Here is a 24769-nt window from a genome sequence, read left to right as displayed (position 1 = left end):
GCTCATGCATGCTACTTAATAGATCTAACTGATGTCTAAAAATTGAGAAAATGCTGCACAGTATTTATTTTTGCTTTGTTTATATTTCTAGCAAGCTGTGTAATGAGCACAACGTCCCGCTTTCACACCCAATATGTTTCGCTTTTTCTTAGACACTTTGTTATAGTGACAAAGACCATTTGGAATTTGATTCTAAAATGTATGAGGAATTCAGCGATGCATTTGTCACAACTGAATATGAAATATACATGATGTAATAGGCGCCCTATGACTGGCCTTTAGCTTAAACTTGATTTTGTAAACACTATCCAATATGGCGGAAAGCTCACTTCGTTGCTCGTGGTTCGTAGGTATATTCCAAAACATCCCAACCGATTCTAGGTTTATCGGCAACATTTCAGAATTATTTAGACGTGTTTCTTCACAGCAGTCGAAATGTTTGTTATTGTTCGAGGTTTAGCCCCAAAGATGCCATTTTGACAGACGACGGAGAGTAACACTTACATGTTTACAGCGCGGAATTGTGGGAAAATATTAGGGGAATTCCCGGATTTAATGAAAATATTTACATTAGGACGTCATTAGATAATGATACACTAATAAGTGTTTGATACAACCGTTTTTAATGATGCCATAAACTAATGATGCATTAAGGATTTAATGTATCATTAGGGTTTAATGTTGACATTAGTTAATGAAGCAATGATACAACCGGATCCAGGTGTTTTAATCGTAGTATTTTTGTCATTTTAATGTATGGCTAATTATCGGTATAAACGCCAATGGCTGAAGGGATGGTGTAAATCCAGCTAGGGTCCATGCAGGTAGCAAAGGTAATGTAAGTCCCCATGGGCCTTAGTATGGTGATCTACCTTCAGTTGTTGGCGATCTATAGCCCATTTTTACATTGTATTGTCTTCTTTAATTGGAATATTTTAGCTTTGTTCGCTAGTTTTATATTCATATCTGTGATTATCTAGTATTTTTACTGTCCTTCGTCGACAGGTTTTTATAATATCTATATATATTCTATTTCAATGTCAAATGTTCTCGTCACGATATGACTGAAATATTGCCGATGTGACGTTAAATTTTAACTCACTCACTCACTCACCTGATGATGTTCGAGCTATTGCCTCATTGATTGATACAACAAGCTGGGCACAATGTACCCACCCTACATGTCAGCACAAAACACATTTACGTTTCTGAAAGCCAGTTCGTGGTGTTTGTCGACATTCTGAGGTTTGATGCCCGTCACATCGAGCCTGAAGAATTATTCCCTGCATAATACTTCTATATAAGCTGAATATTTGTGACTTTTCATCGTTTTTTGAAGTATTGAAACATAAAATGAACGTTTCATGGAAATAAGTACCATAAAATTACTTGGGACTGCTCTAACTCTGAATTTGACACAAGAGATCGTCCATACAAGTCATCCTGTTTACACGACAAGCCAGCCAATCACATGATCGAACTTGTGTGACATACTGTAAACGTACTTATTTTCGCGTGGTGCAATTTTCGCGGAATTGACAGTTTAGACTACATCGCGCGGTCAATTATTCGCGCAATCAGTAATTGACGGAACTGCCAGCTGTCTCTTTGGCCGCCACTAATAGCAGTGAAAACAAACAGAGTGGCTGAACCTGTCAGGCGGCATTTATTACTTACTCACAGGAAATCCCTATCTGTGCGATATACTAGTACACAGTAACCCGTTTACTCCCGGAAGAGATGAAAAACACATCAGTATTATGTTCAATTCTGACGATCTGACTAATTAATTTATACTGTATATGAAGCTCTTCGTGATTTCAAACAAGCCGGGTTGTTGTGAATGAGATGATTGAGTGTTAGTGACTATTTGCTTCATGATGATACGTTTGTATCTAAATAAATAAATAAAATACTGCTGTATTATTTCTTTCCGAAGTCTTTTTCGTGGTAATCTGTTTTGTATCAAACCATCTGTCATGTGACCAATTTCCATGGCGGCCACAACACACATTGCTGTTTTCGCTAATTCAGCGATGGGGTTTGGCTCACTATTTAATTATGTTTTTGGAAATCCATTACAGCGACAGTTAAGTTTGATTCTTTATGCTACTATCAGTCGTCATTTTAAGATTCCCGTAGATTTCTGTCTTCAAACTTGATGTGTTATGGTAACAACTCAGGGGCGAGAGTGGCTAGACTGAAATGTTTTGCGCGAAACGCGCGAAAATAAAACCTGCGCGAAATATACTACGTTTACAGTAGCTTTCTGGATCACTTGTGTTGACATTGAGAGGGTGGCCATGCCGCGATTGTGAAAAGCAGTAAAAATACCAGGATTTTGGAAATGTTTGACATAAATAAACAAGTTTAAAGGTAAGAGATTTGAAAATAAGATTATATGAATATAACTTTGAAAAGTGACCGAGCTTACATGACACAAGGGTATATGTTTGTTAAGTCCCATTTATATTCAATTTACTTGCATAACTTAAGTTGAAAGCGAAATGCAAGAAACTGTTAAAAATATTGGTTTTATAAACTGGAGCTTACTACAAAATGGGAATTATCTGGTAAGACTTCCGCCCGTACCCCCCTTACATTTTAACGATGAGGACATTTCTTTGAGTGACATTTTTAGAAGTTGAATATGTGTTTCAATATGTTCAGATACAATTAAAAAACATGTTAAAACTAATCTTTATCAGATGAGGAATATATGTTAGATTCTGTTGACATGATTTGAAGGAAATGTAAGGGGGGATACGGGCGGAAGTCTTTCCCACAATACATTTATCTCCATATGAAAAACATTCCTTCTAGATGGCTAGACATGTCTCTTATAAACTAGGTCGTTTTAACAAAAACACACACGTATTCCAAAAGTTCGTGTGGCGATGCCTAAGCAGACTTTGTCCAGAGTGCGGGTTCAACTCGCAGCTACCTGTCAACTGGTTTAACTCTTTCATTTGTTCATGACATCGTGTAGAAGTCATCGATATGTATATCAACACTAATATGCTTATGACCAAGGTTAAAAACACTTACCTATTTCGCAAACTAAGCGCTATTAGGCACTTTGAAAAACATGCTGTCACCTTTCGCTTTTCGCAAACCTTAATCTCCCGCCTGATACTGCTTCCGGTTTGTTGCAATAACGAAAAGCGAACCATAAATGAATCGGAAAAGGAATAGAAAAGCACGACGCAGTTTCATGTGACTCATACACTAACTATAATACATTATATTGTATCCAATATCAATGAATTGTTAACAATGCTTCCACCATTGTAGGATTCATTGCTGCCAAATATATTTTAACAGAGTTGAATTTTTTTATTACCACTCCATCATTGCCCAATGAATTCGAATTATAAATTCAATAAGATGCTTGGCATAAGAATAACATTTCGCTCTACATATAATGCAATAATGTACAGTTTTGCCCTTAACTACTATAGTTAAAGTGCCATTGCTCTCTAGCCAGGAGTGCTGTCATTCAACCATTTGTTTTTCTGTTTGAATATATACTACTCCAAGTATCCAAAAAGGAAACGCATAGGCGTTTTGTATTTTTTAGAAATCTGTTATTTACCTATTGTGTTCAAACAATCGTCAAAATATGTAATAAAAGTGTTGATAACATGATTTTACACAATTGCACAAGTAAAAAATCGACTTTACCTAAAAAGGTTGATTTTGATGAGATTTCTTACATGGATTAATTATAAATGCATCACCACAACGCAACAGAAATCACCTACCAGTTGAAATTGTGCAGCAAAGAGCATGCACTGTCTGGCTATAAAATCCAGATTACTTTCGGAAATTGACATTCGTTCTGAAGGAGTTTCAAGGTCAAATCACTACGCCACGTCTTGACGCTACGACACGGAACATCGCCATTGAAAGAATGCACGCTGGAGATTACCAATCTTTTGTTGGTTAGGTCCCATACTGCCTACAGTTCCAAACTGCCAAAAAATATATTGTAGGCAGCTTGGGAAATGATTTTTTGCCCTGTAGAATAATGGAACAGCCCAATTATCAATGAAGAAGGGATGTGTCGTTTGGAGTAAGGTAGTAGTAGTTATTTGCTTTATTTAATGTCGCACGCACAACTAAGGTATTTCGGCGACGGGGTAGTACACTTATACAAGAAATGAGGGGAACAAACAATAGAAATTTTGAAAGAGTGGTGTTACTACCGCCCAAAAAAACCCTCAACAACTGAGTGTTAAGGGAAAGTTGAATCAGATGCCGAATTAAAAAGGTAAAATGAAATATGAAATAGGTAGAGAGTATTAGAGATTTTGAATTTAATATAGATGTGGTGTAGTAAATGGTTATTGTTATTGTATTGTTTAACCAACCCATGTTTAAAAACATATTTATTAAGTGAATAATGATAAATATATAAAAGGTAAGGTATATATTGTTTTTGTTGCTAGATTGTTTGGTATAATTTTGTATGAATGAGATATTTAGTGAGTGGTTTAATTAATTTGGAATTTGTTAGAATGTGCTTGAAATCAGAAGAGTACTACTGGTTTTGGTATCTACATACCCCAAAAAGCGTTAAACAATCCTATAATCTCCCGGCAAACTCCAGTATCTTCACAGCAGAACTCGCAGCCATAGATCAGGCCTTGCAAACAACATCTGACCAAACAAACACTACCATCTGCATTTTTACGGATTCCTTAAGCTCCATACGGGCTCTCATAATTTACTCTACAACAAAAAGACCATAAGATCTAATAAATAACATATACAGGAGAATACTATACCACCAACGAGTGTTGATATATTTGATATCAGAAGACACGAGGGTGAGATTCTATTTATCATAAAAAATCACTCTTCATTAGTTTTCAATGAAAATGTACATCTCTGAACACAGTACTGCCATTAGATTTGCAGTGCAGCGATGTCATAATATTGTGACGTCAACAAGTTCATGACGTTATAGCATTGTCAGGGCATTGTACAAATTCTACTGTCAAAACGATATTTCCTAGGAGATATCGTCTGATCTCACACAAGCGATATCTACTGTGGAACACAGGTTTGGATGCTGAATCCATGTCTCTATGTAAAGACAGAGAATTCTCAGAATGAATAAACCAACCAACACTTGTCATTTTTTAAACTTCTGTAGGCAGAGTGGGAAGACACCATAGAACAGGTTAGTTCATTAACCAAGTAACTGGTCAAGTTCATTTAAGCAGGGGTAGAACAGGTCAGAGCGGTGTATTCACTTCCTGATCACTGGACCTATCATGTTGTTTTAACCTGTAGGCAGTTTGGAACTGTAGGCGGTATGGGAAGACACCCTTTTGTTGCCAGGCGCCTGAATATTAGTCTGAGCACGATATCTCGGCTTACAGCTCGTTACAACCAAACAGGCATAACAAATGACCGTCTCCGTACATGCAGACCGAGAGTCACCACTGTAGCCCAAGATCGGTACAACCGGGTACTACAATTGCGTGATCGTACTTCCACGGGTGAGAGCACAGCAGCCAGGGTGCCTGGACTTCGGAAGATATCCGGTCAAACTGTACGGAACAGGTTGAGAGAGATTGGACTGAGAGCCAGGAGATCCGACGTCGGGCCCGTGCTACGTCGTCAACATGGCGCTCAACGTCTTCGTTATCTAACATTATAAACTTGGTTGTATAGATATTTCATTCTTCTAAACTGTCTATCGTCTATTTGTGGGCGAGTTATACATTTTTGAAAATACAACATTTCGCGACAGATTACTGGGTTATGCGTTTCTTTTTTGTTAAGTATACATCTAAAATGTACCTATTGTCTGCACTTGTGGGAGCTTCTGACAAGACGCTTAGTTTTAAAATACGCGTAACGTATATGTTGAGGTTTGTTTCATTTCAAATTCACTCAGACCTAGCCTCAAAACGTGGATCTAATGAATACACAAGAAATACAGTTTTTTACCAAGCAGGACATTATATAACTGCAAATGCACAATGCCTTTTAGAAACTGGGAAAATAAATGTAACAACTGTTATATTTTGGATTAGGTTTCCTTAGTACAGTACACGTTGGAGAACATTACTGCGCTGAGTATCTGCCGGGATTCGAACCGAGAGTCTCAGATTTAGGACCCTGATGGAGAGCACCAAGAGCATTCAGAGTTTTCGGCAACACAAGCTGTGCAAATGGGCACACAAAGTGTGTGATCATACATACCAGTCAGCAGACCTTTTGTGTGGAAGCCTTGGTGTCTGAGATCACTGTCCCTGTGATGGGGGTCTGGTACCCTAGCTGAGAGTTTTGGTTCGAATCGGGAATGGACTCCATTCTTCTTCAATTTTGTACACACGTACTAGAGGGGGTCATCAATTTTGTACATAAAGATGGTCAAGGTGGGGGGGGGGTCATTCACATTGTACATGTTTCTCCATAAAAACCACCCCCACTCCCGGTCATATTTTATGTTCCTTCCTAAGAAAGTGTAACCCCCCACCCCCCACCCCGCCGAAATATTAACTGTAAATTAATTATAATATAATTGTTCGTTGTTGCCAATATTATATTAAAGTAAAATGACGCCCAACGACCACGTGTGACCGAAAACTGCGGACTTTGTCCTGCCATCTGCAGCTTACGCGTCCTCACTTCAGCCAGGAAGACCCAGGTCACCCATCTACTCGGATGGGTTCACTTTAGATCTCACATCGTGTATTTGTGTGTACGCGAGCATTCGTGAGCGCCTAGTGCTTTTAGGGAGTGAGTTGGTTTTACGCCGCTTTTACCAGTATTCCAGCAGTATCACAGTGGGTGACACCAGAAATGGTCTTCTCACATTTGTGGGTAATCGAACCCGACCTTCGGCATGAGCTAACGGTTTAACCACTGTCCCACCACACCGCGCGCCATCTTCGGGGTAAAAACCCAGCCACGTGTAGAGTAGGGTTTAAAATCATCTCTCGGCATGTTTGAATGTGAAGAAAAAACATGCGATAAACAACAAATTCTTCCAGTGAGAACAAGTAAGAGTTTATGTTTACAAGTACAAAACAATAACAAATAAAACGTACTTTCTATAAATAACATATTACATGTTAACATTTACTTGAGCAATATTTAATTGCACATTGAAATGTGAATCGTGAACATGAGCACGGAATGTCAGGAGAAGTCAATGATGCAAGTATGGTACCGAATGGCCTTATGAAGCTACACATGTAGATTGATCAAATAACGTATTTTAGGCCAAAATATCTGGATAATAAAAACATCTGAACAAAAATGCTCTAAAATAGCTATGAAAATATGCATCTTTGGTAAAAACTAATTGTTAAGAAATTACATAGTGTCTAAACAATCTAGTACCAACTTCATTTGATTGCAATCTACACTTGTACACGTTACGTATTCGTGACACAATGTATTACCGGTTATAGAACCATCGATCAGACATGCTCATCATCACCGCTTGAACACAGCTGAATAGATAACAAACTGTAATATTAAATATACGTCATAACAATACTGCATGTGAATATACAGTAGGATAAATAATGTTCATCGTACTAGTGTTATCTATAAACATGCCACCCCATGTGTTATTTAGGGGCAGGTTATAGAAAGGGCTGAGTATAGAAAGGGCCAGCTGGAGTTCGGTGTAAATAACACCATGATCACACGTCTAGCAGTAGGACAACATCGATAATACAGATCAACACTTGTTGGGGAAATGACCTGTACAGCAGGGCAGAGGGGTGTGGGGTGTTTCATGTGGGATCTCGATGCCATGGGTGTCACATTTCCCGAACACCCGGTGTCATCGCTATCTGACGGTGATCTATATGCACACGCTTCTGATGCATTACATTGGACACTGGGTTAAGATGGGAGTTTGTATGGTTATGCAAATATTTTAGTTGTTTTTAATTGCACACGGTGAAACGTAGTGACACTGATGTCGCCATTCCCACACTACTGAGGAAAGGGTCAAATAGTGTAATGTCCCCATTGTTTCTCCATAGACTTGTAGTCTTTGTTTCACTGTAGCAATCGGGGATGTGGCGTAACACGTAAACCAGTTTCATCTGCAAATATCATTTAAATAGTAGCACCATTATGCTTGCAAGCTCTGTGTTCACGTTATGAATTAGCATTGAGAAAGAACAGGTAGAGGACGTCAGACCTGCAGTCTCGATTATCCAGTCTATTCGGCCTCAGTGATGCATCTCCACCAGTAGAGAGTATTAACTCCTGGTCCCAGGCAGCAGAGTGTGACTCGTGTCTCGAAACAATTTTACTGTTTCACTGTAATCATCAAACTATGCCATACAGTCGCCATCGAGCGAGAACACAACGAGCTGTGTCCAGTGTTTACTTTACCGCCATCGGTGCCATTGTCATTCATGATGCCTTCATCACAATGGCTGAATACAGCATGGCTGGCGCGTCAGTGGGAAGTATTTCATTCCCTGTCTTCATCATGAATTAGTGTCTCCATTGTGTAATATCTGGCCGTTATGTACTGAATGCTTTCCGGGAATATTGCCATCTGTTTCTCCTCCGCCACCGCTGAAACACTCGCGAACCTGTTCTGCTGCACGTACACAATCCCCCGAGTCACGATTATCACTATCTGAGGGTGCACTGACCTCCAGAGCAGAACCCCTAGCTGCTATTTCATTATCGTGTGTTATAACGTCTTGTTGGTTTATATGAACAATATTGTCGTCTGTTATTTCAGGGGAATTTGACGTATGATGTGACGTGGGCGTATTGTGTGACGTCATGGTGGTATCTTGTGACGTCACTGTGTTTGTCTCGCCTGACTGTTTCTTGGACGACTCGCCTGTTTCGTGAATGGTAGGAGCTTGTTTCTTGCATTCGGAAGAATCATCGGGTCGGCTTGCGTTCATTAGGGCAGACGACATCGTTGGGTCAAAGAAGTCACCAGGTAGCCATATATGTTTAGATCCCGTGATGTAATGCCGGAAATGACGTAGCACGCGACTTCCCAGTGAATTATAAGATTCTCCCATAACCTGAAAAAGCCAATAAACGTATTTCTAGTAGGTGATTCGCGCAATAGAACATCAACAGTATTCACAGTCCTTACTCAGTGTCAAAGAAAGGGGATGTCAATGTTTCAAATATATAATATTACTTATTCAAATATTGCTTAAATCTCGACAAAATGTAACCCCACAGGTTTTATAAAAATACAATCATATGAATGTGTCGTGAACGTCTCACGTCGCTTTGTCGAAGGCTGATAATTTACCTCTATTTCCAGGTCTTGAGTTCCAATGGTGAGTTTGGCTCTGTACAGGCTCTTCCTCCTGGAAGAGTGAACTCCCTTGCTGTTGATGGGTCCGATGAGCTCCGGGTTTAAGGTGTACAAAAGATCTTCTTGTAACGTTGTGACGTCACTTCCGGAATCGACCATGAAGTCTGTGGAAACAAGCACATTGTTGGACATGGAAACCTCACCAAAAGGCATGGGGCACAACAAAAACAGCAAGAACCTGAGACGCACTAAGTGCCCTGACACACACGTGAAGAGGAAATGTGTGTCTACACTGCTACAATTTGAGAAATGGCATATGTAGATTGATGCGAAAGTGGGCTTGTTTTACGGTAACTTTAATAAATAAATTTATTTTAGTTATATAATGACAGTTGTAACTTTATTTTAGTGAAAGCTGATGTGGAAACCGGAAGTGATGATGCAGGCCGATCATTTGAACGCCAGAAAAAGAGTGTGTTTTTTTCGAAAGGCTAATCAAACACTCTTTAAGTCATCGAATATGAAGATCGTGGAATATATTCTGATCTCACATAAGCTGGTCACTTACTGATGTTACAGTTTGCTAAATGGAGACACCTGAGTGGATCGCTCTTGCACAGTTTGTGTACGAGCATTGTCTTACCTATTTTGTGACTTCTGGAGGCGTCCCGTGTCGATGCTATGGTGGCCTCCACGCAGAGGAAGTCGTACTTGGCGTCGTCGAGGTTGGTGGGTTTACCCCAGAACCCCTCGGCGACGGGAACCTCGAGATCCGAGTCTTCGGTCCTCCGACGCTTGTTCAACTGGCGCACTGCCGAAACAACATAAACAATATATATATAGCTCACTGCAGCTTCCTGCTATAGGAATGGTTGTATTATACAATGTACATTTGGAAACAATGCATGCAATTGTTGGGTATTAGATCGTGTAATCACCATACTCCCAGTAAACCTAGTGTAAGACTGTTAGTGTTAAAAGTTCTTGATGTATGAAACATACGTAGATTTGCGACAGACGTATGTAATGCTGCACTCTTGTATGGTGACGTAGACCTACCACAGAGTGCTCTAATCTAGTCGTAAATCGTTTTACGTAAACGTCTCAGATATAGAGAATCTCACTCAAGTGTCTCCTGCTATCAATTATATCAACACGAGTTGATAAAGTTACAAATATCCGAGGCTTGCTGAGAATATTTTTACTTTTATGAACGAGTGATATTCTATTTATCATCAAGAATTACTCTTCATTAGTTTTCAATGAAATATGTACATCTGAACACGGCACTGCAGCCACATCATGCCATTGTGACGTCATCAGGTATTTGACGTCATAGCATTGTGAGTCATGTAACTGATGAGGTCAGGGCATTGTACAAAATCCAAGGATATATCGTTTGATCCCACACAAGCAATATCTCCAGTGGAACACTGTTTTGGATGATAAAATGAGGATTGAGAGGACGATTTAGGACGATGTTTGTGGTTATTAACATTGCTGAAACTGTTAACGCTTTCCTGGCCCAGATTCAAGATTCAAGGTCGCCGACTGCCTTTTGCAGTTAGGAAGCGTGCCCACGGTGAACACAAGCCAGTAATTGCTGAGATTTACGGGTATGTTGTGTGGAGAGAGCAGATTATACGACCACGTTCACAATGCATAGCAAACCATGCCATTCTCACAAGTCCACGGTATTGGTTTAGAAGTACGACACCTAGTCCAATACACTTAGAGGAAGTAAACAAGCCCACGCGAATGTAGGTTAAAATATATATATAGCTTGACCTAGTTACGTCATACGTCTATTCGTATTGCTTATGAAAGTTTCTCATGGGAACATATGTTAAACGATGCAGTTTTGCAGTCATGATTTGACCTCTGACATGATAGCATGACATACATATCATTTTCAAAAGAATGAAGGTGTAACATCGGTATGCCTGAGTAGATTTGTGGTCTTTGGTTTCAGAACAGGTTTACACAATCACCACCAGCACACTGTCGCCATTACTCAATAGTTGTTTGCCGCGTTAAAGGCAGCGGTCTGTCATTAATAGTTTCTCTGAAAATATTGTTAAACGGAATTAAATCTGTAAAATCTCACTCCACGGGATTAAGTTCGAAGGGGCTTCTAAACCATCTGTTGCCAGTTAAGCATGACGTTTTAATCCGTAGGTAGTGATTACAGTCTTAGTGGTGACGGTATCAGCTGTCGGGAAGAATCTATACTATGTTGGCTTATACTGTACATTCCGTGCATTCCAACGACTTTCATTTCTCATAATTGTACATGGGCCGGTCGTATTTCACTGACGCCTTGATTGGGAAGAGTGGAGTATAGAGTGATTGGTTGAATAAAATCTAATATCTGAAATAAACATATTTTACAGAAATAGTTCCATAGTTATCTTCATAAAGTATATTAGATAGGAGCCATGACACTTTCTCCATTTTCCGACACTGTGGAATATAGACTTGCCAATATTCTATACTTTCCAGTATTCTAGATGGGATGTATTGGGCATATTTGTTTCAGGGTCTGTGTGACAGATGAGGTTTGAAGAAGAAAAGAAAGAAGAGGTAAAAGAATAGATAAGACAAGCTTCTTCAAAAAGAATAGATAAGACAAGCTTCTTCAAAAAGCACAGTTTTCAGGTGGTTCTCAAAATGAATGAAAACGTATCAACTTAGTTTACTGTTACAGTGAAAATAATATCTTTTGTTTATTTCTTGATGATATCAAACAAAAACATCAGCGAGATAAGATCATATTATTAGGTCTACACACTAATTACATCTCTGCACCACCGTGTAAAATATGACGTGAACATCCATTGGTCATGTGACAGGTTGACAATTATTGCCTTAGCTGGGGCTTCTATGATTCGTGGAAATACCTCGATCCTTTTTCTGAACTGATGTGATAGTATTCGTGAAATACAAAAAGTTTCTAACACTTTATTTCAAACATTACAGGGCAATACATAAGTGTTTCACTGTATATCGCAAGTAAAGGATATTCTAGGCACATATTTAATTGTGTCTAAAAATGAAACAATCAAGAACTGCCATTGTATTCGCTGTATTTGATATTCATGTATACATGGTTGTGTTCTGGACAACAGTTTCGGAGACTTTGTTCATCCGTATAACCTTTGATAACGTTTTAAATATTTCGTTCGAATCCATTGATCAAATGTATACTTTTTTTGCCAAGTACTGTTTACTTCGGCTTCCTAAAAGGACTTTAGAACGAGTTATGGATGTTTTGAAAGTGTTGGTGTGTTACATTCACGCTTGTTCCTGTGCGTGACTTGTTACAGTCTGGTACCAGTGTAGGACAGTGGAGAACTACATGTAGTTGGTCTACGCACCTGCCCTCTCTAGTCGCCGTTGGTGCCCCAGCATTGTCATCTCCAGCTCGTCGTACACGTTGACGTCGGGAAGACTGAGACGTGCGATGTCGTCCAGGTCCACGAGTTCGCTGCCGATGAAACCGACGAAGTAATGCTCAAGCTCATACCCCCGCAGCCATTCTAGCAACTTGCTCTCCACGCTGATCTTGTGCTTCTTAGCTGTGAAGAAGGAGCACCGGCATTGATGAGTTTGACACAACAACAACAACAACAACAACAACAACAATAACAACAACAACTACTACTAAACAGTAATCCATCACTTCTAATTCCACCATTGCGTTGGGTTAGTTGCAATAAAAGCAACACTGACTCGAGGCGGCGGGGTAGTCTAATGGTTAAAGTAACTCTCTAGGCCCGGCTGTTGATTCCCAAATTGGTACAATGTGTTAAGCCCATTTCTGGTGCCCCTGTCGTGATATTGCAAGAATATTGCTAAAAGCGGCGTAAAACCATACTTACTCACTCACTCAAAACTTACCCTTTTCTACCACTAATGCCAGTAAGTTTGCTTGTTGTTCAGCACCACACCCAACAATATTCCAGCTGTATGGCGGCGGCCTGTAAATAATCGAGTCTGGACCAGACAATCCAGTGATCAACAGCATGAGCATCGATGTACGCAAATTGGCATACGATGCCATGTGTCAACCAAGTCAACGAGCCTTACCACCTGATCCCGTTAGTCGCCTCTTACGACATGTATGGGCTGCTGAAGATCAATTCTAACCCGGATCTTCAAGGATAATTGCTTGTGTTCATGTGCCACCAATACATGCGATATGCATGTACCTTCAACATGCCCAGACAAACATATCATTCTGAAACACAATTACCAAACCCATGTGAAGACACATCCCAATGCCCCATTAACAAACCCACCCGAAAGACACAAAGTTAATTGTATATACATTGTTTATACACTGGGTGTTAAGACGTTGTCGTGCAATTATATCAGCTATGTCAAACAGTGTATTGTTTACGTCATCCTTGTGTCAAGACCCCTGTAGACAGTCCACATTCATTATCACTGAGTACCGACCATCTAGCGGTACGTGCAGGATTGATTGTGCAATCACCAATCAACACCACACACCTCGGGTCATTAACGCGTGATTGTGTTGGGTAAAACTGTAACAGTTACGGGTAGTTTGTCAGACAACTGACGCTCTCAAATGAGCACCCAAGTCACGAAACCAGTCAAGCGGAACATCTTCACTGTCTCGTTAGACAGTCACCTGGCCTCATTCACCATGATGTTATGTACTCCAAGGCCAGCATACAACTAGCAGATAAGATATACATTTGGAATATATTCCTAACATTCGCAAATAACAAATATCACACTGCATTGTGGGTAAAACTATTACCTACGTAGGTTAAACCGCCTGACATCCATGATACAATATAGGCTTAAAAACAAACATAAACCTAGACACAAAACAGCCTGTAGTCTACCTGAAAATAGAATTATAGCAAAATTTCAGAAATCTCTGTATATGCAAATATATTCCTATCACCCCTTGTTTAACTATCGCACTAAGACAGATTATGACTGTGCACATAGATCATACTATCAGTCGATAAGATCCTTAAGCCCCAGTAAGATTATCGAGCTAAAAGTACCCGATATTCTGTCAGCTGTCGGACTACTCACCTGCCGAAAGTAGGTCACGCCGGTGGGAGGGATCCATAATGCACATTGCATCTAAATCGTCCTCCCCTATATACTGTAGGTCTGTCTCGCGATCGTAACCTCTGTGAAGAAAGCTGGATATATATCCTTGTAATCCGATCGACTGGAGAAATAAATCCACACCACGAGACATCGCGAGTTCATTCTCGTTCATGGTTGATTATAATCGTCCAAATGCGATCCTAACGGGTAAAATGCATCCGTTTAACTGCTGAGGATAACTGTTAATACCTTTACTTATTTACAACATGTCGCTATCGTGCCCTCAGTCGCTTTCAAGGGACAACAAAGCAGGGCAAACAATCAACATTCCATTGGTCGAGAGCAAAGGGACGCGTCTCAGGTTGCTAGGAAACAGCCAATCACCTTTTGACACTCGCAAATGGGTTGAAAATTTGCCGTTTACGATTGTGGAAAATCCGGTCTAAAATTAGACCCAGCATGCGAGTAATCGGGCTATTCTTAGCACAGCGACAACGTGGACTGTCACGTGATATCCAAAAGGCTATATTTAGATGAACCACGTGACTTTGAAGGGAATCCACGACAGCAAGATGGCGTCTTCACAAGCAAGCGAACGAAGAGTTGCTCTTATCACCGGTATTACAGGACAGGTATTGGTTTTATGTTTTAAAAGACAGATGTTTGTAATGGGAGTTTGATATATACAAAACTGTGTTTTCTTATCAGTGAAACGTGATTTGGATAAGATTCCAAGTTGCATACAATGATTGCTTCACGTGCAGGTACGTGTTGTAACGAGACATACCGGTTGCTCAACACCCGTCAAAATGTATTAAGCTTGAATGAAACGTTCGCAGGAATTAACAGTAAGGATAATATCCAACATCTCTAACTAACGAAACATTCACCCGGAATTATTAACATGTCTGTCAGCATGAGTATGATTGTGAATAACGATTTCTTAACTATTTATTTCAAAGGCAAATTGGCTACCTTTTCTAATTGAATGATGTTTTATTCGCATACAGGGGGGTGGGGGCGGTGGCGGCCCATTATACAGCTAAGAGCAGAATAACGACTGCTTTACAGGAGAGCTCAGAACAAACATGACTTAATTATACCATGAAAGTATTTGCAAGACAATGAGAGGTTTTTTTCTTTGAATAATGTTTTTTTGTTGTTTTTTTTAAAAAAAACCCATTCTACTGGTAGTGATATTCTGATAACATATTGAGCACATATAAGCTGTAGGCTTCCATCCCCTTTCTATCCATCCTCTTTTTCTTCTCACACATCTTGTATCACTGACATGTATTCCCCTTCCTATTAGTATTAAAGAAAGATAAATAAAATATTCCAAAGTGCCTTTACCTATACTGAATGTTTCAGAGTTACAGTTTGTGAGTACAATCAAAATTCCATAATAATCATTAAAGTTATGAATTCACAATGCCATTTCTAAAATTATTCCAAACATAACATGTTACATCCTTGAAGTTTCATGGCACACTTCCTATTAGTGAAATATTTAGTTAACAGTAAATGATATATCTTTTGGACATATGACAAACCTCACCACAAATGCTTGACTGATGAATTGTATATAATCCCCCTCCTATGGGTTAATCAGACACCTGAGAACATTTGTTGTCACAATAATCGCATGAACATGTCATTTTAACTTATTGAAGATAAATTTATGTAAAGCTCAAGATATTATTCACGAATTTACAATGTCTGTGTGACGCAACAGCTCTCTATTATCTCTGTGCCAATAACATTTCTTTCATAACAGTCAACATATGATCTGTTTTAGTGTCTGCTATAATTACTAATTAGCCTGTTCACTAATTACTGGTTTAATGACTGATGAGGATTATTGTACGTCAATTATTCTTTCAAGTTAGATTCATGAGACGGTTCATCTCGTTATGGGTCGAATGTTCTTGTGATGTTGTTTTAAGTGATGTGTTTACAGACTATTGAAACAGGATTACAATTGCTGTGCATTATTTCACGGGGATTAGTGATGGTAAATTACCTGGAGACAATATATCTTTTATAATCTAATGTGTATTCAAACATGGTTACCTTATTTCTCATGTTTAGAGGTATGTCAGAATATCCTGAAATAGGTTGTACCACCAACACACCAGAGTGTGTATGTCAACACCTACATAGAACTTTATAACTGAAGTTTCTTTTATAATTTCATTATTTTCATATGTTATGGAATTTATTTTTGAATATTGTTGTTTATGTTTTGTGATAATGGTTAATGCTTGATTAAGGGCATAGAGCATTTCCTCCAGAACATGCACCATGACAACATGAGATCTGGTTTTAGTTTTCCAGGTCATTACTTGCCTGGCAAGTAAAAAAAAAAAATTACTTGCTTGGCCTTTCATGACTTCTTTAGTGTAATTGGGATTATTGTCTGTCAATTATTCTTTCAAGGTAGACACGATAGTAGACTCACGAGCTGATCCCGCTCGTTATGGGTGAGATGCTGGTGTGATGTTCTTGTAAGTAATGTGTTTACAGACTGTTGAAACAAGAATACAATTAGTGTCCTTTGTTTCACAGGGATTAAATCACCTTGATGGCGAATGACTTTAAGAATTTCAGGTTTTGTAACCAAATCTGTCTCCAAATGTTTTGCCATTGGTTCGTTACCATTCTCATTGTAATAAAGCAATGACCAAGACAATGAAGACATATGAAACTGATCAGAGAAACAGTTTTAAGGAAATGAGCTCTGAAGTTTGTTACTAAAAACCTAATTAGCCGCTCAGTAATTGGTACTGATACCTCTTTACATGCTTAATGTGTGATCAACCCGTGAAGGTCCGGGTTAGAATATTGATCTTCAGTAACCCATGCTTGTTGTAAGAGGCGACTAACAGGATCGGGTGGTCAGGCTCGCTGACTTGGTTGACCCAATTGCGCAGATCGATGCTCATGCCGTTGATGACTGGATTGTCTGGTCCAGACTCGATTATTTACAGACCGCCACCATATAGCTGGAATATTGCTGAGTGCGGCGTAAAACAAAACTCACTCACTCACTTAATGTGTGATCAGCAGGTGGATATATCGCACATTTTGTTTTGCCCTGTTTGATGTTAGCATCGATGAAATCACCTTTGAGAAAATTTAATCAATTAATTCACAACAAACTATTGTATTATTACTAGTTGGATTCATCATTTCACAGCTGCCACCATATGGCTGGAATATTGCTGAGTGCGTCGTAAAATTGAACTCACTCACGTCATTTGACAGTAATGATGATTTCAATAAAAAAAATGATCTGTATTTGGTTGGTTGTTACAGGTTCAATGTCATGAAATCCAGTTTAATGATTTATTTTACAAAGGGTGCAATATGTTACAAAGCTTTCAGAAATATTCAAATCAATATGAGCAATAATATCTGATAAAAAGTAGCAGTAGAAAGATAATTTTTGCCAGTTTGTGGCAACATATGTTGGCGTACAATACTGACTCATGTTATGATCTAAATATGGCTTTGATAAGATTCAGCTGTTGCAGCTGACTGACTTTGGTTCGATTCCCCACATGGGTACAATATTTAGATCTCGTTCCTGCTTTCCCCTGGCATATTGCTGAAAGCAGCGTGAAACTATACTCATTCACAACCTATAGCATGCTGACATATCTGGCACACTACTGAACCTTGCAGGGGTGGTGGGGTAGTCCAGTGGATAAAGCGTTCACTCATCATGCCGAAGACTGGGATTCGATTCACATGGGTACAATCTATGAAGCTCATTTTTGGTGTCCCTCGCCATGTTATTCCTGGAATATTGCTAAAAGCGATGGAAAACCCAACTCACTCACTCACTCACTCTTAACAATGCTGTTTATTTGTTTTATATGTGGCATGGTAACTTGGATGGGTGGTTTCACACATTCTGTGCTTCAAGTGACAAATCAATCTGCTCACATTTATTCCTGGTTATTGTTAAGACATACCCTGACATTTTCGAACATTCGGAAAACCAGAGCAAACTCAAAGTTTGTAATTTTTCTTGATTTTCACCTGAATTGTGAAATTGAATGTTGGAAGTGTTTGATATTACGAACCTGTCTAAATCATTAATTGGACATACTCAGGGGTAGTGTTTGACATGGTATAAATGTTTGGGAATTTAGGACAAGGCGATGATTTGGTTGTTTCTGAGTTAAATGTCTTTGATTTACAATTGTTTAGTGTTGTTTAATGCCACACTGTGCAATATTTTAGCTATATGGTGGTTGTCGGTCAATCATAGACACTCCTAGTGTAATATTATGACAGCAGTTCACACCACCTGCCATGCTAACAATACATTAACCGAGACTGACCATGTTGTCCACTGTGATGCCTCTTACAACCCACGTGGTTTTCTGGGGACCAGTTCAGAGCTTGCAATCCTGCCATTGCCAGTTGTTTATATATTGGCTAAAGGTCAGCGTGGAACATGTGTAAGCTTGGTGCCCTGTCCCAGTCTTTATTTAAATCCCATTTCTGGTGTACCCCACTGTGGTGGTGCTGGAATATTGCTTTAAGCGGCATAAAACTATACTCGCTCGCTCACTCACTCACTCTTGAATTCTTGACAAGACACAAATAGATATAAATATTTCTTATCACTTGTTAAACTACAGAAAGGTTATCTAAAATGTCTGTTTAACCAAGAAAAAATAAAATAATGAAAATATTCCCCAAAGTATAGAAACAGTGCTGTTTCGATAGTCCATTGACTGGGAGGTGTGACAAGTGGACATCAAGTGATGGATACTACAATGTTGTACTTCCAGCCCACAGGAGGCCGGAAGGAGATGATATTGATTGCATGCATTAAACATGTTGGTAATTACTGTACTGTCGCAGCAAGCGGTTGAGTGACCAAACCACGCTGAGTATAAAGCGTTTGGTATAAAGGCACAATGTCACACATTTTTGACAATATTTTGACCTATATTATATATACTGGGGCATATGCACTCACTTTAGTTTTCCTTTGATGCAATAAAACACTTATTATCCCTTACGACTTGCCTGAAATCGATAATTGAACTTTGTGCGAACAGCTTCCACACAGAGAACACTTGCCTAATATGGAATGTAAACAATTGCTGTGTCCATCGAAAACTGTCACACGCGATGTTGTCAGTGTTTGCCGACAAGTTGTGCATAGGATATTCGTAAAGAGCTCTCCAAGGGACATGACTCTATGGGGTTCACTTGAACTATTGTTCGGCTGGTAGAGGGTGCGAGAGTCGATCTAATGCAACGTTGCATTAATTCATTCTAACTTTTTAATTCAATATTGTAATCTAAATCCGTAATATTGTTTTTAATGAATTATATGGTAGCTTCCCTGAGGGCTGATATTAATATATTGACACTAAATCAACCAATATGTACATTTTTGATTCTCCTCTAAAACTGATTGCCAGATTTTGTTGGACATGCTTGCTGTACTACCAAAATAGTTGTGAGCATTTTGAGCAAATTCAGATCTTAATCATCACTCTAAATAAGGTTGTGAGGACATCCCATAATGGTCACTTCAGAACGACCTTTCATCCGACCAACCAGAGGGTAGCTTACTAGATTTGGATACCCATGGAGATCCGGGTTAGAATTGGTCTCCAGCAACCCATGCTTGTCGTTAGAGGAGACTAACGGGATCGGGAGGTCAGACTCACTTACTTGGTTGACACATGTCATCGTATCCCAGTTGCATAGATTGATGCTCATGCTGTTGATCACTGGATTGTCTAGTCCAGACTCTATTATTTACAGACCGGCACCATATAGACTGAATATTGCTGAGTGAAACGTTAAACAACAAACAAACAAACAAACAAACTAGATTTGGAAAGAGACAGTCAGAATGTATATTTTTATCATGCAACCTGGAAAAGGCAAACACAGTGTAATCCAAATGTTAGATGTTGTCTGTGATGGCTGTCAACATCATCACCTCTCCCTCACTTCAATGGATCAAGTGGGAAGAGATAATATACATGGCCAATAAGAACTACTGCTGTACAATCTTGGTCATTTCATTGGCCAGTCACAGTTCTGACATGGCCTGTAATCTGGTAATGGGATGTCCTTGGGCCATCACAAGATCTGATCATAACTAAGATCTGATTATGGGTTGTGAAGGTGTCTGGAGGTGGTGTTGAAAACATTGCACGGAATCCAGACGTGTTTCAGTATTTGGCATTACCAGCACTTTGTCAGTGTGTCCCATGTGTTATTATTATAGGATATATATATATAGTGCACGTTAGGGATGTCACGATACATGAGTTTCATGAATCAATACGTATCATGATACCCTTGTCTTGATTCGATACGTATCCCAATACCTATTTTTGTGGCATTATTGCGTAAATTTAGTTACATTTTGAACATTAATGTTTCATATTTTATAATTGTCCATGAAAAGATCAACATTTTTGATTCTCAGAGATTAAAAAGTTCTAATTTCCCATCTTTGTGCATGAAAAATAATCATTTATAACTCTCATAACATAAAAAAACATGATGCAATTGCAAAATGTAAACGATACATAAACATATTTAAACCGATACTTTCAAGACTAGATATCGATACAGTTTTGAATGTATCAATAATTGTATCGACTTATCGAAGTATCGATGCATCGATGTATCGTGGCATCCCTACGGCACACATATTATATATGCTTCACTGCGCAACTAGTAGGCTGGTATTTTTTCCCTTGATCAATGGATGTCAATCTCAACGGCACATCATATTATCAACCTCAACTCCCTGGGGATCATACACCTCTTGCAGCCACTAGGCGCACTGACTTATTGCGGCTTTCCCATTCTTACGAGGTACCCATTCACAGCTGGGTGGACTGGGACACATAGTCACAGTACTTTGCTGCACGTTGCTGTACCTGCAACTAGGTGTTTGCACGTATTCAGGTGGCCACCATCTGGTCATATACCAACGAATTTAGCCATTTACGACTTATCAGGGGTGGAAATAACCCATTGCCCGACTTCTGAGTCCAGTGCTTTTTTCTGATTTGTATATCACGCTGTACCGGTGTCCAGTTGACTCTCCAATGTTAATAATGGTGTTTATTTAAAAAATCAACAAGAAAACGGATGGTATAGTGGAAAACTTATCAGGGCAAGTGATTTTACATGTGCCACTGTACTGGAGTACACTAGAAATTTTAAAGTTATTTCTACCCCTGCTTAATTATAATTATGTAGATGGCTATCAGTGAATGAGTGTATCAGCAATACAAGCCCCAGTGGCTGATACTGGGTTAGCTCAGATCACTGTAATAGTGAAGAGGCAATTTCTTGGCTCAGATGATCATGCCTTGTGACTTGGTTGAAAGTGTGTCATTCTTGCTCATAGTATCAATCTCTGGAATGACTTGAACATTTATGAAGCCATTATCATACAGCGTGATTATTGTGGAGTGTGGCAACAACAAACACATGCATAAAACCATGAAGTACCTTTTGAGTTGTTAGCATAAAACCATGAAGTACCTTTTGAGATGTTAGCATAAAACCACGAAGTACCTTTTGAGATGTTAGCATAAAACCATGAAGTACCTTTTGAGATGTTAGCATAAAACCATGAAGTACCTTTTGAGATGTTAGCATAAAACCATGAAGTACCTTTTGAGATGTTAGCATAAAACCACGAAGTACCTTTTGAGATGTTAGCATAAAACCATGAAGTACCTTTTGAGATGTTAGCATAAAACCATGAAGTACCTTTTGAGATGTTAGCATTAGCTGACCCAGACAGTTCTTTTAATTAGCTGAAATGTCATACATTGTTGACATAAAATTACTAGGACAAGTTTGGAAAGTGCAGTCATGTGCATGTTATTGTGTTAGAAGAATTACAACATCAGACAGATCGGTTTGCTGTCACTGGATCCTTTTACAGAACATGAGGGTGTTACTTGAAACAGAAATCTCATGATTAAACCACAATCATAGTGTGTCTCACAGTCTCATAAGGAACCACATTATTTTCTCTGCTGTGTAGCCCTTTCTTCAATGCTAAGGCCCTAAATGAAGCAAGTCTGGATTGCATTGGGCTCCTTTTCAGTTTTAAAGGAATTGTTTATTTCTATCAAAATTACATGTATTTAGAGACTTAGTGTTAGTCCAGCACACTCAGTACAAGATTGTTCAGATTGCATGAAACAGTGCTTAGTGTATGCTTCAAGCTGCAGCAGCACTGTAATCTATAGACTGAAATAATTGAAATAAGGCGTAATCACAGTTTCTTTTCTGTTTCTAGCAAGACCAATAATAAGATGCTGTTTTTGTTAATCATGCACTTCTCAACAACGTAACACCTGCAATTGTACAGCTATGCTTTTCAGACATAGACCAATGTGTTTGGAGAAATCATTGTCACTTTGTTCATCGATTCATGTTGAAGACAGTTGAGGTAATTAGATATTGATTCTGTCAGGTGTATCTGTTAATCCAGAGTGTTTTGATTTAATTCATTTCCTGGTGCACACCTGCCATTTACTATTCAGGTGAGAACAGATAATGACCTTAGCAAATATTTAGGAGATAAGCCTGCTGTGTTTTCTATTCAGTTGTTAATTGTTCAGTTGTTCAGAATTGTTAGTCTTTAAGTTTTCAATGCCATTTCTAAGATTTAAGACACGATAAATGTAAAGTACGTACAGTAGGGTTGTTATGATTTACTCTTGTATTCACTGACCGTATTCCTTCATGAAATCAAGTCGTTGTCATTGGGATTGAATAAATTTGTAGAAATGAGCGTTTTTACTTGAATTTGGCTGTTAGTTATCAAACAAAGGTAGTCGAAATGGAATATATCCAAGCCAGGTACGACAATAGTTAGTCTGTACCACTGCCTTCTTACAGTAAACTTTCTTTCAAAGAATACAAAACATATATTATATAAATATTTTTAAATATACCACAGTTTTCAAGTTGAAATTATGTGTGCACATATTGAGGAATGTAGTCATTTTCATCCATGCCATCTGTGACTGTGGTTGACGATGAATCAAATACTGTGTCAACATCAAGTCTAGATCCAGACACCTTGCATTGGACTGTGTCAACAACAAGTCTAGATCTAGACACACCTTGCATTGGACTGTGTCAACAACAAGTCTAGATCTAGACACACCTTGCATTGGACTGTGTCAACAACAAGTCTAGATCTAGACACACCTTGCATTGGACTGTGTCAACAACAAGTCTAGATCTAGACACACCTTGCATTGGACTGTGTCAACAACAAGTCTAGATCTAGACACACCTTGCATTGGACTGTGTCAACAACAAGTCTAGATCTAGACACACCTTGCATTGGACTGTGTCAACAACAACTCTAGATCCAGACACACCTTGCATTGGACTGTGTCAACAGCAAGTCTAGATCTAGACACACCTTGCATTGGACTGTGTCAACAACAAGTCTAGATCCAGACACACCTTGCATTGGACTGTGTCAACAACAAGTCTAGATCTAGACACACCTTGCATTGGACTGTGTCAACAGCAAGTCTAGATCTAGACACACCTTGCATTGGACTGTGTCAACAACAAGTCTAGATCAGAGACACACCTTGCATTGGACTGTGTCAGCAACAAGTCTAGATCTAGACACACCTTGCATTGGACTGTGTCAACAGCAAGTCTAGATCCAGACACACCTTGCATTGGACTGTGTCAACAACAAGTCTAGATCTAGACACACCTTGCATTGGACTGTGTCAACAACAAGTCTAGATCTAGACACACCTTGCATTGGACTGTGTCAACAACAAGTCTAGATCCAGACACACCTTGCATTGGACTGTGTCAACAACAACTCAGATCCAGACACACCTTGCATTGGACTGTGTCAACAGCAAGACTAGATCTAGACACACCTTGCATTGGACTGTGTCAACAACAAGTCTAGATCCAGACACACCTTGCATTGGACTGTGTCAACAGCAAGTCTAGATCTAGACACACCTTGCATTGGACTGTGTCAACAACAAGTCTAGATCCAGACACACCTTGCATTGGACTGTGTCAACAACAAGTCTAGATCCAGACACACCTTGCATTGGACTGTGTCAACAACAAGTCTAGATCCAGACACACCTTGCATTGGACTGTGTCAACAACAAGTCTAGATCCAGACACACCTTGCATTGGACTGTGTCAACAACAAGTCTAGATCCAGACACACCTTGCATTGGACTGTGTCAACAACAAGTCTAGATCTAGACACACCTTGCATTGGACTGTGTCAGCAACAAGTCTAGATCTCGACACGCCTTGCATTGGACTGTGTCAACAACAGGTCTAGATCTAGACACACCTTGAATT

General features: G+C 39.2%; 2 protein-coding genes across 3 annotated transcripts in view; one reads left to right on the top strand and one right to left on the bottom strand.

Moving 5' to 3' along the window:
• Positions 1 to 7013: 7013 nt before the first annotated feature.
• Positions 7014 to 14695, bottom strand: LOC124268412. The gene is made up of 5 exons (XM_046703380.1): positions 14360 to 14695; positions 12661 to 12861; positions 9927 to 10094; positions 9278 to 9447; positions 7014 to 9038 (listed from the first exon to the last, which is right to left on the bottom strand). Exons 1-5 carry the CDS (start codon positions 14550 to 14552, stop codon positions 8478 to 8480), a joined length of 1293 nt encoding a protein of 430 aa, XP_046559336.1. The 5' UTR covers positions 14553 to 14695; the 3' UTR covers positions 7014 to 8477.
• A 214-nt stretch (positions 14696 to 14909) lies between these two features.
• LOC124268413 (GDP-mannose 4,6 dehydratase-like) overlaps positions 14910 to 24769 on the top strand; it is a 67360-nt gene continuing 57500 nt past the window's right edge. For both annotated transcript variants that reach the window (XM_046703382.1, XM_046703381.1), the window contains exon 1: positions 14910 to 15012. In XM_046703382.1, coding sequence (XP_046559338.1) covers positions 14914 to 15012 — 99 coding nt within the window. In that variant the 5' untranslated portion in view covers positions 14910 to 14913. The remainder of the gene's footprint in view (positions 15013 to 24769) is intronic.

The sequence above is a fragment of the Haliotis rubra genome, unplaced genomic scaffold, assembly GCF_003918875.1.
Source record: "Haliotis rubra isolate DU_JTF1 unplaced genomic scaffold, ASM391887v1 Scf138, whole genome shotgun sequence".
In the NCBI taxonomy this organism is placed as follows: Eukaryota; Metazoa; Mollusca; class Gastropoda; order Lepetellida; family Haliotidae; genus Haliotis; species Haliotis rubra.
The sequence above is the reverse complement of the archived record's forward strand: the minus strand, read 5'-3'. Positions and strand labels throughout refer to the sequence as shown.